Source organism: Eurosta solidaginis, chromosome 5, assembly GCF_040869045.1.
Source record: "Eurosta solidaginis isolate ZX-2024a chromosome 5, ASM4086904v1, whole genome shotgun sequence".
Classification (NCBI taxonomy): domain Eukaryota; kingdom Metazoa; phylum Arthropoda; class Insecta; order Diptera; family Tephritidae; genus Eurosta; species Eurosta solidaginis.
The window spans coordinates 187,809,106-187,824,984 of NC_090323.1; the positions used below are offsets into that span (position 1 = coordinate 187,809,106).

The following is a 15,879-nucleotide window of genomic DNA, read 5'->3' on the forward strand; positions in this document are numbered from 1 at the left end:
TTCACTGGATGTATCTACATAATCAAATGCATTTTTAATGAAACGAAAAAAATGCATTTAAGTTAAAGAATTTATGCTCTAAATCACCCATGAAATGATTCTAGGACCCACAACAACATCGAAATGGTTTTCGGTAGAATAACAGAAAATTAGCACAGTATTCTTTGAATTGTATGGGCTTCGTCATGGTGCACACTCGAAAGCCATGGCTACAAGAATCAATCCACATTCCATCACCGCTGGCGGGTCATTTGCTTGGTTGCATTGCTGTCAGTAAAAGATTCGAGAGAACGAATTTCGGCACATAAGCAAGTTGGCTTAAGGATGCTTGGCCATAAATACATCCAACTGCTTGGCATATACCACAAGTTTTCTATGGCCGAACTTTTTTGCTGCTTCGCACATCTGATAACTGTGCCTACCCTAATAGGCGGTGCTATCGCTTGACGATATATATAATTTTTAATTGCATGGGTCTGCACAAGGCAGTGTCCAATAAAATGCGCTTCCACAGCAGTGGTGATAATCGTTATGCCTCTGTTTACTCATTTCATGGTTTCACATAGTCTCCATTTCGAAGTACTCTTACTGTAACTTAGGGCTTCATTCTGTATTGCGAACAATTCGCCTCTAAATTATTTCCTCTAGCAATGGTATTCTTTATCTTTTTCGTTCGGCCTTTACGTTTATTTCTTTGTGTCAAACAGGAAGGCGAAATCAATAGTCAAATGATATGTTACCATCGTTTAACATAGTGCAAATACACTAGCGATTCGTATCTGAGGCGAAACGAACGTTCGTTTCGTAATAGAAAATGAGGCCCTTAGCAGCCGACAGCAGGTCATATTCCTAGTATTCCGGTTCTAACTCACGCAGTTTCTTTCAGGCTGAGGTCTATGCCACAAAGAGAACAGCCAGACTGCTCCAGGGCAGTACGGTCTCAGAAATTGATTTAACGATCTTAGTCGACACCCAGGCCGCCTGAAGAATCCAACGTGGTAAAGTCAGGCAATTCAATTCTTCCATTGCTGGGTCCCTGGGCACAGCGAAACGGAATAAAGATGCAGATGAGCTGGCCAGAAAAGGACATAAACGATGCGGACAGCTCCGTGTGACCACCGCAGGCTCATCTCCTGAGGAAAATCGATGCATATAGGATTTGGACGACAGACTTGCTGTGTATCAATTGGCATGATTGCGAAGTGCTTTTGGTCATGTTTGGACAGGAATGGAACTAGCTCCTCTCTCAAGCTAAATAAATAATCAGCAAGGGTACTTACGGGAGTCATCACTCTTGAACGCTCTCTTGAACCGATGACCCGACGGTAGCGCATACCAATAAGCTCCCTCTGCAAAAGCTGTCAAGGTAAGGAGGAAATGGAGTCGATTCATCACTTTCTCTACCGATGTCCAGGTTAAGCATAATTTATTGAGCAAACCGATCTTGCTAAAATGCATTTTCTATGTGGGTATTCAAATAATTTTATAAGCCGCATATTCGTGATAAATACGTTTGAACGTTCCATAAGCACAGTTATGAGGAGATATATCTTGTGTTACTTATTTGTAGGCAGTCTGTGCAAAAGCCAATGAACTTTAACTTCAACTTGTTGCATTCCGCCTTCCCGCTGTGGCGCTGTTTCATATTAGGCGGACTATAAATGTGCATAAAGACGCATATTCCCCACACACTCATATATTTTATATGAATGCAATCATATCATATAGACATAATCACATATCATTGAGCAAATAAAAGCGTAGATAGGCAAACACAAATAATAACTGACAAAACTACGATTGCAACCAATTCATAAGCAACAAATAGCAGCAAAATGAATTGATGTTAAAGAATAAATAGGTATAAAAACTTTAAAAGAAAACAAAGTTGTATACATACATACATACATTTCTGTATGCGGGTGGACCAATAAAAGTTTCCTTACGTTGACCATAGAAAAAAATTCGTCAGAACTAAGCACTAGTGCGGTTCATCATGCAGGTTATAAAACTAATGCTTTTCAATTAAGTGACGCTCGCTCAGGGACGAGAGAGAAACAAATAATTTCGGGCTATTTGAAAAGAGATGCGTCGGTTTCTTATCGGTAGCAACCGATACCGACTTATTATCGACAGAGAAATCAGTGTCCAGTTATCGGTATGTTATGAGCTGTCTTGATTCGGTGATATCATTGGCATGAAAATGGTAGTACTCCGATAACAAATCGATAACTTTCTTAAAACAACTCGATGACTTTTGGAAACACCCCGATAAAAACAAGTAACGTTCCGATAACAAATCAATAAGTTTTTATTTACATACCGATTACTTTTCGATAAATAGTCGATAGCAAATTGAGAACTTCACGATAACATGCCTATACAAATTCTTAGCAATTCGATAACAAATCGATAGTTTTTTCATAGCATATCAATCACAATTGTTAACTCGTCTATAAAAGCACGATAATTCATCGATATCACTTCGATAACAAATCGATAATTTTTTGATAAAAACTCGGATAACTTTTTGAAACATTCCGATAACAAATAGGTAACGTTCCGATAACTAATCGATAACATATCAATATGTTTTGGATTACATATTGATAACTATTCGATAAATAGTCGATAGTATATCGAGAACTTCACGATAACACGCCGATACAAATTGGTAACAATACGATAACAAATCGATTGTCTTTTCATAACATAGCAATCAAATTTGCTAACTCGTCGATAATAGTACGATAATTCATCGATAACACTTTCCTTTTCTGAAAATTGTTTCTATTTGTCAGTTGGCTCAACACATCGTCTCTAAAACACAAATTATCTTCCTTAACAGAAGTACAAAATAAGGCCAATGTATATCTAAACAGTCGAACTTTTGTTAGCCCTCTTTTATAAAAAAAAAATTTTTTTTATATCATGAAGCCATAATCAACCAGTCAAATAACGTCAATCAGCTATGGCATGCCAAGCCATCCAGGCAGTCAGTTATTTTGTTAATTTGCCAACAAGACGTACCGTCCCATTCATCCATTCAAAATTGCATACACATACAATCTAAATACAAGCTCTAAGGTTGCGAGGGGCGGACTACTCCGACATTGCAGTTGTGGCATGTTGTCAATTAATTCAACCCAATTTACGTATTTACTTAATGCCAACAACTTAAATTTAGAGTTGAATTACAGAATGATAAAAAAGAGATTGTAGCTTATTATGCTTGTGATATGTGGTTGAATGGCTGTTGCATTTCTGTAAGTATAATGTATCATTGGGTATGTACCATATACTGTATATCTGTGCTATAAAAACTTAAGATGTAGCTGTGAGCGTAAAATAGAGAAATTTCAGGTCAGAAATATGGAATAATGGAATATCGCCCCATATGGCTGTGGGTAGCTGCAGCAGTTCATCAGATAACTCAATCGTCAGAGCAAGATTTAATTAAGTGTGTTGACTGATGACCGATTCTAACTCGGGCGTCGGACCATCTAACCACATTTTTATGGCTTTTCGATTCTATTAACGCTGACTATTGCAGCTTACTGGAATTCACAGAACACCTAAATTTTTTTCGCCACGTTTATTATTCATCGGCCTTTCGACATCTTTATGTTGGTGTTGAAAGTCCTCGGACAAAAGGGAGTAAGTTTTCTAACCAAGTTTGTTGACTTACCGCTATTCATGCCATGCTTCTGGAGAAGAACAATGGCCCTCCCATATTTTTGATCAACTTACTCTATAACGATACCTGATGAGAACGCTTCTCTGTTATCGATAGCACTCTCCAAAACATTCTGGGAGTATCGTTATCGCTACAAGGAGTAGAAGAAGCTTTCTCTGTCAAGTGCCGAATTTAGGCCGGTCTGTTAGTCTGCAATCTTATCTAGCATCGAAATAGCTAAATAACTTCTTAGAGGTTACCAAAGGCGGTTCTTGTATTTCTTGTAGTTTGGCAAGTGGGTGGTTGTCGGTCGGTATGAAGGCATCACCCGCACCAATTTTATGAAAAAATAATTCTCACATATTTGTAAAGCCGTGGCCAAAGTTTCACGTTGATATCTCTACTGGAATTATTTTTGACCACAAACTCCATATAAGACACCAGTGTGCGGTGGTGAGGAAGTACCTATATTGGATTATAATACCAACTCATTGAAATTGATTTTTGAGATATTTCACATATATATGTATATTCCCAATAAAATTCTTATCCAATATTCGGCTGCAACATTTTGCTTATTAAAATGTTCGTAGGCAGTGTAATATAAACAAAAAAAAAAAAAAAATTGTCTACACCTACGAGTACGAAAATAGCAGCAAAAAAATTTGCATGTTTTATTAGTTTATTGTTTTTCGCTAATTTCATAAATAAAACTATAATGAATTTTATAGGGACTACTATCCCAGCCAGCATTTTTTTGGAAATTTTAATCAAAAAATATCTAAATATCATACTCCAAGATGATTAAAAACGTTCAAATTTAAAAGCATTTTCTGTTCGAAAATTAACGTATCGTCGGAAGAAAAATGTACCATAAATGTGATTATTCTTGAATAATCATTATGATTCCTATTTCGAAACGCTTTTTATTCATATTTGATATCATTGTAAAATTGAGCTTTAATAGTTTTAGAGTAATATTTGACTGCTTTTCACAGTCATTTTCTGATCATACTCCTGCATATATTTCAATCGTTTTGGTTGAGATTTTTGAATCATTTTTGAATGCCATTGTAATGCATTTATTCTTCATATCTCATTCAAAATAGGATACTACATAATAATTTTATTTCATCAGGGGAAGAAAGCATGCGAAAGTGAGCTATTCGAACCACATCTAACTCGCAAACAAACTTGACAGATATACACCAGCGACTACAACATCCAACATCAGCATTATCGTCTGCATCTTAAAATACGGATACGATACGGGATGTTGAAGCCGTATCCAGGTATGTCAAGATAGTTTCACTTACCTGGGGTTCAAATAGCTCACAACCTATGTATTGTCCAATTATTATGTATTTTCTGGGAAGCTGAAGGGGAGAAATGGTTGGGGAAATCTTCGTTCACGAGCAGCATTACATTATTTTTGTCTTGAAGAATATCTTTTGCATAAATAATACAATTTTTATATATTTTTTCTTAGCTTCATGATTGAAAAAATATGTGTATGTGAAAAAAATAAAATTTTTAATGAAAAGTAAAATTTCAACAAGTATAAAATTCATTATTCAGTCAACAAATATATTCATAAAATATCCAGAAAGCTGAATGAAAAATGATTATAAATTTTTGATCACCTATAGTAAACACATTTGATCACCTATATGATTCCAAAATGTGATTGAAAAACTACCCACACAGCATTTAGATGATAAATTTTTGAACTTTCCTTCATATCAATACAATTTGATCACTCCTTGCGAATAAATATTGAGTTTTCATACAGTTGAACAAAATAAATAATAAAATAAGATTACTTTTAATAATCAAAAACTGAAAATCATTTTTCGATCACTTTTTGAAATCATTTTCAATTAACTTTAATGAATAAATTTTAAGATTTTATAAAAATGAACATAGAGAATAATAAAACTTGTTTGCTTTTGATGATCAATAACTGAGAACAATTTTTCATTCACAATTTGGAATCATTTTTGAATTTAAATTCTTTACCTTCGGTGATCAAAAATTTAACATCATTTTTCAATTAACTTTCTTAATCGTTGCAGACTACCTTTCTTGAATAAATGATGCATTTTTTACTTGTTAAAACTATACTTCTCATTGAAAATCTTATTTTTCGTCATTAGCTCACATTTTTTCAATCATAAAATCCAAAAAAATTAATAATATACAAAATATATTCAAGACTAAAAGTAATATAAATGCTGCTCCTTACCTAAGATGTCTTTTAGCATTTCTCTAGATGCCTCTTTCCAGAAAAGACATACTGGATGGAACCGATGTACGGAAGTTGTAAGCTGTTTGAACCGCTGGTAAGTTAAGCTTGATTGACACGCCTGGACCCGGCTTCAACATCCTCCAAGAGTTATGATTGTCAAAAACATCAAGTTATATTTAAAGAATGATATGAGACATAGTAAAATCGTGATTTTTAAAGTGACATCGTTACCATGATCTAAGATGATTATCATAGATGATGTTGGATGATGTAGTCGTGTGTGTGTACAACGGTCAAGTTAATTACTACCTGCGGTTCAAAAAGCTTACCTACTTCCGAGCGTCCGGATGCTTTCACCCACTGATAAAATATGATCTTTATATAGTATTTAGTTATGTATTAAATATGATGGAAAAATTAATTACACTCGTATTCACAAATGATTCCAAACCATCATTTAATATGATTGAAAAATGTTCTTAAATGTGATCAAAAAATGACTGTGAAAAGTAATCAAATGTTATTCCAAAAGAAGTAAAGTACAATTTTCCACTAATATCAAGTATGATAAAAAGATGAATAAAAAGTGTTTTGAAATATGAATCTTAAATCATTATTCAAGAATAATCACATTTAAGGTACACTTTTCTCCCGACGAAACATTGATTTTCGCATAAAAAATACTTTTAAATTTGAACGTTTTCAATCATCTGGGGTATGATATTTGAATATTTTTTGATAAAAATTTTCAAAAAATGCTGGATGGGTATATTCATTTTTGATCATCAAAGGTAAGCATATTTGATTATACTTTTTGTTGGTTTTTATGAAATATTAAAATTTAGTCATTAAAGGACTTCAAAAATGATTCTAAAAAGTGATCGAAAAATGCTTTTTAGTTTTTCATCATCAAAAGCATTCATATTTCATTATTTCTTTTGTTCAATTGTATGATAACTCATTATTTACTCAGAAAGAGTAATCAAATTGTATTGATATGTAGGGAAAATCAAAATTTAATCACCTAAATGCTGAGTGGGATGTAACCCAATTCCGAAAAAATTTCTAAAAATTTAAAAATTTTATAAGTTTTTAAAAATATTCGTTATGGCGGTCAATATTTTTAAGTGTTGGGATTTTCTTGAAACTCTGTATTCGGTGGCTTATGAGGTTATTTATGTATTTTTAAACTGATATAAGTTTGTCAAAAATTAAAATGGCGGTTCCTATATTGCGGTTAGCGAAAAAAACAGCTAATCGAATTTTTCGTAAAGTCAGTATTTTAAGGTTCCGCTGCCAGCAGTTTCAATGGCCAGAATGCCGTTTTAGTTTCATCTGTTTCAGTTTCGCAGCATATTTTTAGGTGCTTCGCTCATTCTAAGCATCCAAGGCAGCTATGAACTGATAGAAATATTTCCCAATGAAACACGAATTTTAACATACACCATATATATAATACTTCTATATGAATACCTTCCCATCTTCCTAATGTGCAAATTTTCTGTCAATCCTTATTTGCTGAAACTGTGCAAATGAGTGTTCTGCGCATGCGCGGACTTTGTTGGTGTTAGTGAATTGTAGTAGCGTGTGTAGAAAAAGTATTAAAGGGGTAACAACGGGTCACTATCCCCTTTACCCAACTTCAGCAAACTAATTGTTATAAAATCTCAGTTTAGTCGATTAAACAATGAAAAGGCCAACAAATACAATACAAGGCTTGATGTATTTATTTTTTAAACATGGGCTGCAGCCATACAAAGTACATTATTTACATAAATAGTAAAAAAAAAAACAAGGTGAAGAATTCATGAAAAAAATTCAAATATACATGTATAAAAATATGCTATACATAAATCCCAACAAGCATTTCCTTAACAAACGTTATATAAACGTTTTCAAAATTTTGCTTATTTTGATTTTTTAATGCAGTAAATTTTTGATGAAGTAAACAAAATATGAGTACTGGGCTGGCTGCTATGGGTAATGAAATAATATCAATTTTGTAAACTTTTTTCTAATATACTCTTTTTCGTCCGTGCTTTTTTTCGTTTCAAAAAACAAACGAATATCCAAACAAAAACTTATTACTTCCTAACACAGTTGTGTCCGGTGATTATTAAAGATGTCATTGCTAAATAAATTTTCGATGGTTATGTGATCGTCCATGATACTATTGGAGAATGCATCACTTGTATTTTGAAAAATTCTATTTATTAAACTTAATTTAACATTTCCAATTGGGCATGCCTTACTTTTTGGTGTGTATATAAGACTGTATAATTGACGTATACTGATGTGGGATTATTTTACATTTCTTTAATAATAATGGCGAATTTGGCGCTTACGCCCGTTTTGCTTTCCAAAAGATTTCATTACTTGAAAGTATCGGTTAAGCCAAAATTAAAATATTAAAAATACACATTTTAAAACATTAAAAACAGTGGTTGGTGATCCAGATCAATGTTTTTATTCAGATTTCAAGACGGAATTCATATTTATTTAGATCTAGAGATGCAGACGGATTAACAAATATTTTAAATTTACAACTAAACTAAGTATTTTTAAATAAAAACTATATAACTAAGGTACACTCTATTCATTTCACATTGTGTTTTAAGTTGAGGTACTCTATGGAAAATTTAGGAAATTATATTTTTATCACAAAGTGATTTTAAATCTGAGTAATTTAACTATGAAATTCTTTGTAAGCTCCTGTATAAACTGAAGTAGAAGGTCTCTTCTTTCGTAGAAGTGTTTTGGTAGTGGTTTCGGAATCCTCCTACCTCGTTTCCCAACACAAGTATCTTCTTCAACTATTTCCTCTGAAGAATCGGTGTTTCTGTATGGAACTAGTGCAACTTTATTTGAAATCTGCAACAATAATTTGGCTATATTCATTATAATCCTTATTAAGAAAAATCTTAATCTAAAAAATAATCGCAGTTATATATTTAAATTAACCCTAGTAAGATCCGTAAGATACGTCTTACAGACGTACGTCGTTTTAATTTTGCTCTCAGTCTCCCACAATCTTAAAGAGAGAACATTCTCATTCTCAGTTTTCTCAGCTACTATTACCAGCTTGTCAGTGGGGGTGTTTTTCAGTAGTAACATTTTTGTTTGCTAAAATATATACGATTGTTTTTTACAAATACGTCTAAGAGACGTATCGTTATATTTTACGTGACTACAAATTTTATATGTAATTTTTGCCTAAAATGGTAATTTATCTAATATTTTTTAATTATAGTTTAAAACAGTTAATTCATTCAATTGAAGTACAAAAAAATGTATTTTATTTTAATTTTTTTGCTATAAACTGAGGTCCTTCGAAAAAGACTGATTTTTGTAAGGACAAGTCCAAGACAACTCAAACTTAATTTTTAATATATTAAAAAAAATATTTTTCTTTAAAAAACATTTAAAACAAGAACATATATGAAATAAATGATTAAAAAAAAAAAACAAAAAAAAATGTAAGTTTACTTTAGGGTCCTTAAATTTGAACACATCTCTCAGACGTACGTTATCTTTCTAGGGTTAAAAAGACGAAAATAACGAAACGTGCACACCAAAATTTAAAAACTTTGTATTAAAATGACAATATTTCTGGGAAAAAAGGCTAACCTACACATTGCGAGCACAAAAAAATATAAACAAAGTGTTTTGTGCACTTGAGCCAAAATTGCCTTATCTATAACTTCGTATCGGTACTTCGTAGGACTTTAATTTTTTTGGAGCTGGTGCATATGGTAATGGCCTTTCGGTTTCCATCAAAAACAAAAAATCTAAAATAATGTCGGTTAAGCCCTTTGTGCGGATATGGCTCGATATATTTAGGCCCCTTTTTTACAAAAATTTAACGACAGCCTTGAGATTTTGTCTCCTTCTGTCGTTGTATATCTGTACTGTAATGTTTGACAGGCTGCACAGTTCAGTAGTAGTGATATAGAAGTATTACATATATGACATACACACAAATTTGTTTACCTGTATATTGACATTTAATGAAAATATGAAAATTGAGAGCAACTCGATGTTTTATAAAAAAACAACAAGTGCGACCTCTTAGATCACCTTTTTACAGAAAAAAATACGTGTCACAAGGAACAATATTTGGGGATAACGTTTGCGAATTTCCATAAAGTGCATTTTTTGAACCACTGTAATGTATATTTTTTTGGCAAAATTACCCGATGAAAAATTTAATTTTAATTTATTATATTTGTTAGTCAATCAAATTTTTATCATTTTAAGTGCTGCAATGTTTTGCGCTGATAAAATATGATTTATTTGCGAAGCTATCGAGATTTGCTATACAAATCGATCTCATTAATAATGGCAACAGGAAAAACAAATATCTAAATAATAAAACTAAAATAAGTCAGAATATATAAAGCTAAAAAATAAAAATAAAAAAAGAACAAATCGTACAGGTATATTTATAAAGAAACCAATTGCGCAAATATAGTAAGCAAAAATTACGTCAATAAACAAATTTTGTCATGCTAGGTTGATACTGTCACTGGTTTTTTCCTATACAAAGTGGCGTATGTGAAATATCTCAAAAATCAATTTCAATGAGTTGGTATTTCAATCCAATATAGGTGCTTTCTCACCACCGCACACTGGTCGGTCTTATATGGAGTTGGTGGCCAAAAATACTTCCAGTAGAGATATCAACATGAAACGTTGGTCACGGCTTTACAAATATGTGAGAATTATTTTTTCATAAAATTGGTGCGGGTCATACCTTCATACCGACCGACAAACACCCACTTTCACCGAATGTATACAAAAAGTAAGTAGATGTGGGGGAAAAGTGGTAAGATGTATCTATCGCAAATACAATGCTTAATAGGATTAAATAAAGAAATTAAAGTTATTAAAAGATCTTGCATACATAACAATAACAAAACAACAAACCCACACAAAAGTTTACATTTGCATATCGACGACTGGATAAAATAATGTCGTATGTTACATGTGAGCACATACATATAACATACGACAAAAATTTATCAGTGTGACGTTATCAGAAAACTGTCGCAAAACATAGTGCCAAAAAGTGGCAGCTGATATTAACACTTTATAATCTTAAAACTTTGACTAATAATAAGATACAAGTGCCAACGTGAGGATCGGTGAGGAACCCAACTAAAACTTTAGCTGAAATTGAAATATTTGTGCAAATAAACTCTAATAAAGGCAGTGGTGAAATTTTAAATAACAAAAAAAAAAAAACAACAACAAGCTAAAGACACTAAAATTATTTCAAAATGAAGTAAATACCTTCGACGTCAATATTCGTTTATACATATTTCAATACAATGATATTTTATGTATTTTTGAATAGCTTAAACTTGCACTTTATTTTTAACTTGCTCACACTGCAAAAACCAACTACATAACACCATAACCTCACTTTTGAAGCTATTCTTAAATAGTACAGTTCGAAAACAATAAAAACAAATATACCTTTTAAAAGGATGTTCTAATTGACACAAACTTTTCACATTGATATTTTTTATTTTTGGCCTATGGAACCGACCATTGTGCGCCGTTGATTTGTTATGAAAATAATGCTACGTTTATTCGACTCACTATTATTATTATTATTTTCTTTTATTTCTATTCCTGAATTTATGCATATGTTCACATGTGTATATCTTGCTTGTATTATGTCTTGTTCAACTAAACACCGGACATTGGCAATCAATTATGCTTTTTATCAATAAAGTTGTATGAATCATCATTTTTCCGCAATAAACTGGCAAATGAATAATACAAACTTTTGTTTAGTAGATTATCCTTTATGTTAATGAATTTTGTTTGCGCAGCACAAACATAAATAGCGCGTTCCAATAAGCCATCTAGCTCTGGATCGCCACATTGGCACGATCCGGAGCAGCACTATCAGAGTTGGCAGCACTCAAATTTTGTGTACACTTAATAGTGTGCCTATTATTTTCAGATTTTCCCCCCATCGCCTATAAAATTTTACTTAAAATGTTAAAACAAATTATCAAACTAAGAACTAGTATTATGAGTATTTTTAACCATGCCACAAATGCGATATATTTTCCATATAAAATTGTATGAGATTTTGCACTTAAAAAAGCCTGATTACTAATGCTTAACAAAAGCCTCGGCAATTAAAACACGTCTAAAAATGTCGGGAGAGTTATCAAAAGAAAAGGACGCTTATGACTGCGTGTAACAAAGCTTGCCCTCTAAGAAGATTCAGAGGAAAAGCAAAGCCGCCATGGTGGAGCAATGAGCTGAGTTTTCTAAGAAGACAGGTAAAATAAATGTTTAAGCTCGCAAAGACCGTGGAAAGCGAAGCGTGTCGGGATGAGTACAGGGATCTACTGAGGATCTACAAGCGTGAAATTACCAGGGAGAAGAGAAACTCATGGAAAAGTTTCTGTACGGATATAGAGTGCCCCAGCGAAACAGCACGGTTGAAAAAATTCTAGCAAGGGGAAACATAGTCCAGGGACTAATAAAGAAAGAGAACGGGGAATGGTCACGTAATAGTGAGGAATCTCTTGAGGTGCTTCTCGACACACATTTCCCATCGCGAGACGGTTTAGAAGAGCCAGCAGACATCAGTCACACTTCGATCACGGAGCGGGTAGTGCCGGGCTTAGTGACCGATACCAAGATCGAATGGGCAGTGAATACGTTTTCTAAGTTTAAATCGCCGGGCTCAGACGGTATATTACCGGCCATGCTACAAGTTTCAAGTATGGCGGTCGTGGATTGGCTTAAAATAATATTCGATGGGTGCATAAGGCTGAATCATGTACCGCACTCTTGGAGAACTGCTCGCGTAGCTTTCCTACCAAAGGCGGGGAAGATCGGTCACGTGTATCCCAAAGACTATAGACCTATTAGCTTAACATATTAGCTTAACACCTGCTCAAAACCTTTGAGAGGCTGATAGATGTGTACATAAAGTCCAACGTGGATGAGAAGCTGCTCTCCACAACACAGCATGCGTACACCAAAGGCAAGTCGGTAGACAACGCATTACATAGGGTGGTAATAAGCATAGAGAAATCCCCGGAATATAAGGAGTATGATCTAGGAGTCTTCTTGGGCATTGCCGGGCTTTCAATAATGTTTCTATATGGGCGAGTATGGATGGTCTTAATTACATTAAAGTACATCCCGCCTTAATCAGATGGATCGGCTGTATGTTAAATTGCAGGAAGATTACATCACAATGGGGATTGTACGAGGCCACGAAATCAGTGGACAGGGGCACTCCGCAGGGAGGGGTGATATCACCTCTGCTATGGACGCTGGTCATCAACCAACTGCTCAGGTGATTCGATGAGGGACTCGTAAAACTTACGGCTTAAGCCATAAGTGGAAAGTGCCTTCCAACGATTAGTTCTTTGATAGATCGGGCGCTTCAGGATATTCATACCTGGGCATCTAATGTCGGGTTGAAAGTCAATGCGGAGAAGACGGATATGGTCTTGTTTACAAAGAGGTACAAGGTCCCAAATTGGACCAGGCCTAAGTTAGGAGGGGTGACCTTACAGGAGAAACCTTGCACAAAGTATCGAGGAATCATCCTAGACAGTAAGCTGTCATGGAAGCTCAACGTGGAGGAGAGGGTGAAGAAGGCCTCAACGACACTCTATACATGTAAATGAATGCTGGGTTGTACGTGGGGCTTATCGCCCTCTCTCTCTCATTGGGTTTTTACAGCGATTGTAAGCCCTATTCTATACTATGAAGTTCTTGTTTGGTGGAAAGCCGCACAAAAACAACATATCTAAAAAAATTAGAGGGGGTATGCAGACTATCGATGCTTAGCATTACGGGAGCCCTGAAAACAACCCTGACGGCTGCACTGTATGCCGTTCTGCACATTCCACCTGTAGACCTGGTAGCAAAGAACATAGCATTAACAACTGCAACCAGGCTCGGTGCCTCGGGGCAGCTTGAGCGCCGACCATATGGTCATAGTAGTATAGCGTCATCAACCACAAGACGAACATACTACCTAATTCCCTATCTGCGCTTCGAGGGAGATCTTAAGGCCACAATAGAAGTGGACGGTTGGCGCAAGGGTGCGCAAATGGCGGACGAGGTGATACATGTGTACACAGATGGTTCCAAAGTAGTGGAAGGAGTAGGGTCTGCGGTATACTGTGCTGATCTGGAAATAAGCAGATCTTACAGGCTGCCGGATTACTTTGGCGTTTTCTAAGCGGAAATATTAGCCGTAACCAAAGCAGTAGAAACCCTGGAAGAGACTAGCTTAAGCTGCAACCGTGCTAACTTTTATATTGACAGTCAAGCAGCAACAATTTGGTCGTTAAAACAAACTTCTGGTAACACTACGGACTCAATAAGTCTATGTGAGGTCCTCATGGACCGGCCAGTTCAACCTAACCTAACCTACCAAAAGAAAAGTTTTGAACTGCCGACCCACGACTGATATTAAAAATTCTGTCAAATGTATGAATCTTGTATTTTTCAAATAAAAAAATTAAAGTTTTTTTATCATGATTAAAATGAATGATGCAATTATTTTATGACCTTAATAGTTTGTTTTTGGAGTGGAAAACAATTGTTAAATATTGGATGCCCTAATGCATGTGCCTGTAAGTGCTACCAAGTACAGATACCCTCTGTCAAAAATTTTCCACAAAATCAACTCGGCCGCCCTGTTGATCCGAAATTGATCCAGATAGATATCAGGATCATAGCATTGTATTTGCATGTACAATTTTTATCGGTATTTGGATCAGGTTCCCTCGGAACGCAACTAATATAAAGTTCTGTGTAGAATACCTGTTTTTGTATTGTTTGATTTCATAATAATAACAACTTATTCATGCGATTGTTTAGTTAAAGTAAACTACGATAAACGGAGAAACCACCTACAAAAAATATGGGCTTGACTTAAATTGATGCTTCAAAGTGTGTAAATCAAATTTATATGTATAGATGGAAATAAGTTTTGACGTACAATATCACCATATACATATATACATACATTAGAGCGTATCACTAAAAGAAGCTGAAAATGTGTCCACCTGGGCTCGAATACCTATTCTGTAGATTTTAAAATTAAAAAAAAAAAAAAAACAAGTAAGGAAGGCTAAGTTCGGGTGTAACCGAACATTACATACTCAGTTGAGAGCTATGGAGACAAAGTAAGGGAAAATCACCATGCAGGAAAATGAACCTAGGGTAACCCTGGAATGTGTTTGTATGACATGTGTATTAAATGGAAGGTATTAAAGAGTATTTTAAGAGGGAGTGGGCCATAGTTCTATAGGTGGACACCATTTAGGGATATCGCAATAAAGGTGGACCAGGGCTGACCCTAGACTTTGTTTGTACGATATGGGTATCAAATGAAAGGTGTTAATGAGTATTTTAAAAGGGCGTGGGCCTTAGTTCTATAGGTGGACGCCTTTTCGAGATATCGCCATAAAGGTGGACCAGGGGTGACTCTAGAATGTGTTTGTGCAATATGGGTATCAAACGAAAGGTGTTAATGAGAATTTTTAAAGGGAGTGGGCCTTAGTTCTATGGGTGGACGCCTCTTCGAGATATCGCCATAAAGGTGGACCAGGGGTGACTAGAATTTGTTTGTACGATATGGGTATCAAATGAAAGGTGTTAATGAAAATTTTAAAAGGGAGTTGGCCTTAGTTCTACAGGTGGACGCCTTTTCGAGATATCGCCATAAAGGTTGACCAGGGGTGACTCTATAATGTGTTTGTACGATATGGGTATCAAATGAAAGGTGCTAATGAAAATTTTAAAAGGGACTTGGCCTTAGTTCTATAGGTGGTCGCCTTTTCGAGATATCACCATAAACGTGGACCAGGGGTGACTCTAGAATGTTTTTGTACGATATGGGTATCAAATTAAAAGTATTAATGAGGGTTTTAAAAGGGAGTGGTGGTAGTTGTATATG

General features: G+C 34.7%; 2 protein-coding genes across 29 annotated transcripts in view; one reads left to right on the plus strand and one right to left on the minus strand.

Moving 5' to 3' along the window:
• Positions 1-15,879, plus strand: part of LOC137251880 (supervillin-like) — a 505,292-nt gene that overhangs the window by 441,563 nt on the left and 47,850 nt on the right. The gene's annotated exons all lie outside the window — the stretch shown is intronic.
• The window catches only part of LOC137251888 (threonine-rich protein), a 372,454-nt gene that overhangs the window by 152,583 nt on the left and 203,992 nt on the right, over positions 1-15,879 (minus strand). The window contains exon 1 of one of the 3 annotated variants that reach the window (XM_067786852.1): positions 11,217-11,300. The exons of the other annotated variants lie outside the window; for them this stretch is intronic. Within the exon in view, the coding sequence (XP_067642953.1) occupies positions 11,217-11,243 (27 nt within the window). The 5' untranslated portion in view covers positions 11,244-11,300. Of the gene's footprint in view, positions 1-11,216; positions 11,301-15,879 lie in introns of those variants that run through there. 3 annotated transcript variants of the gene reach the window in all.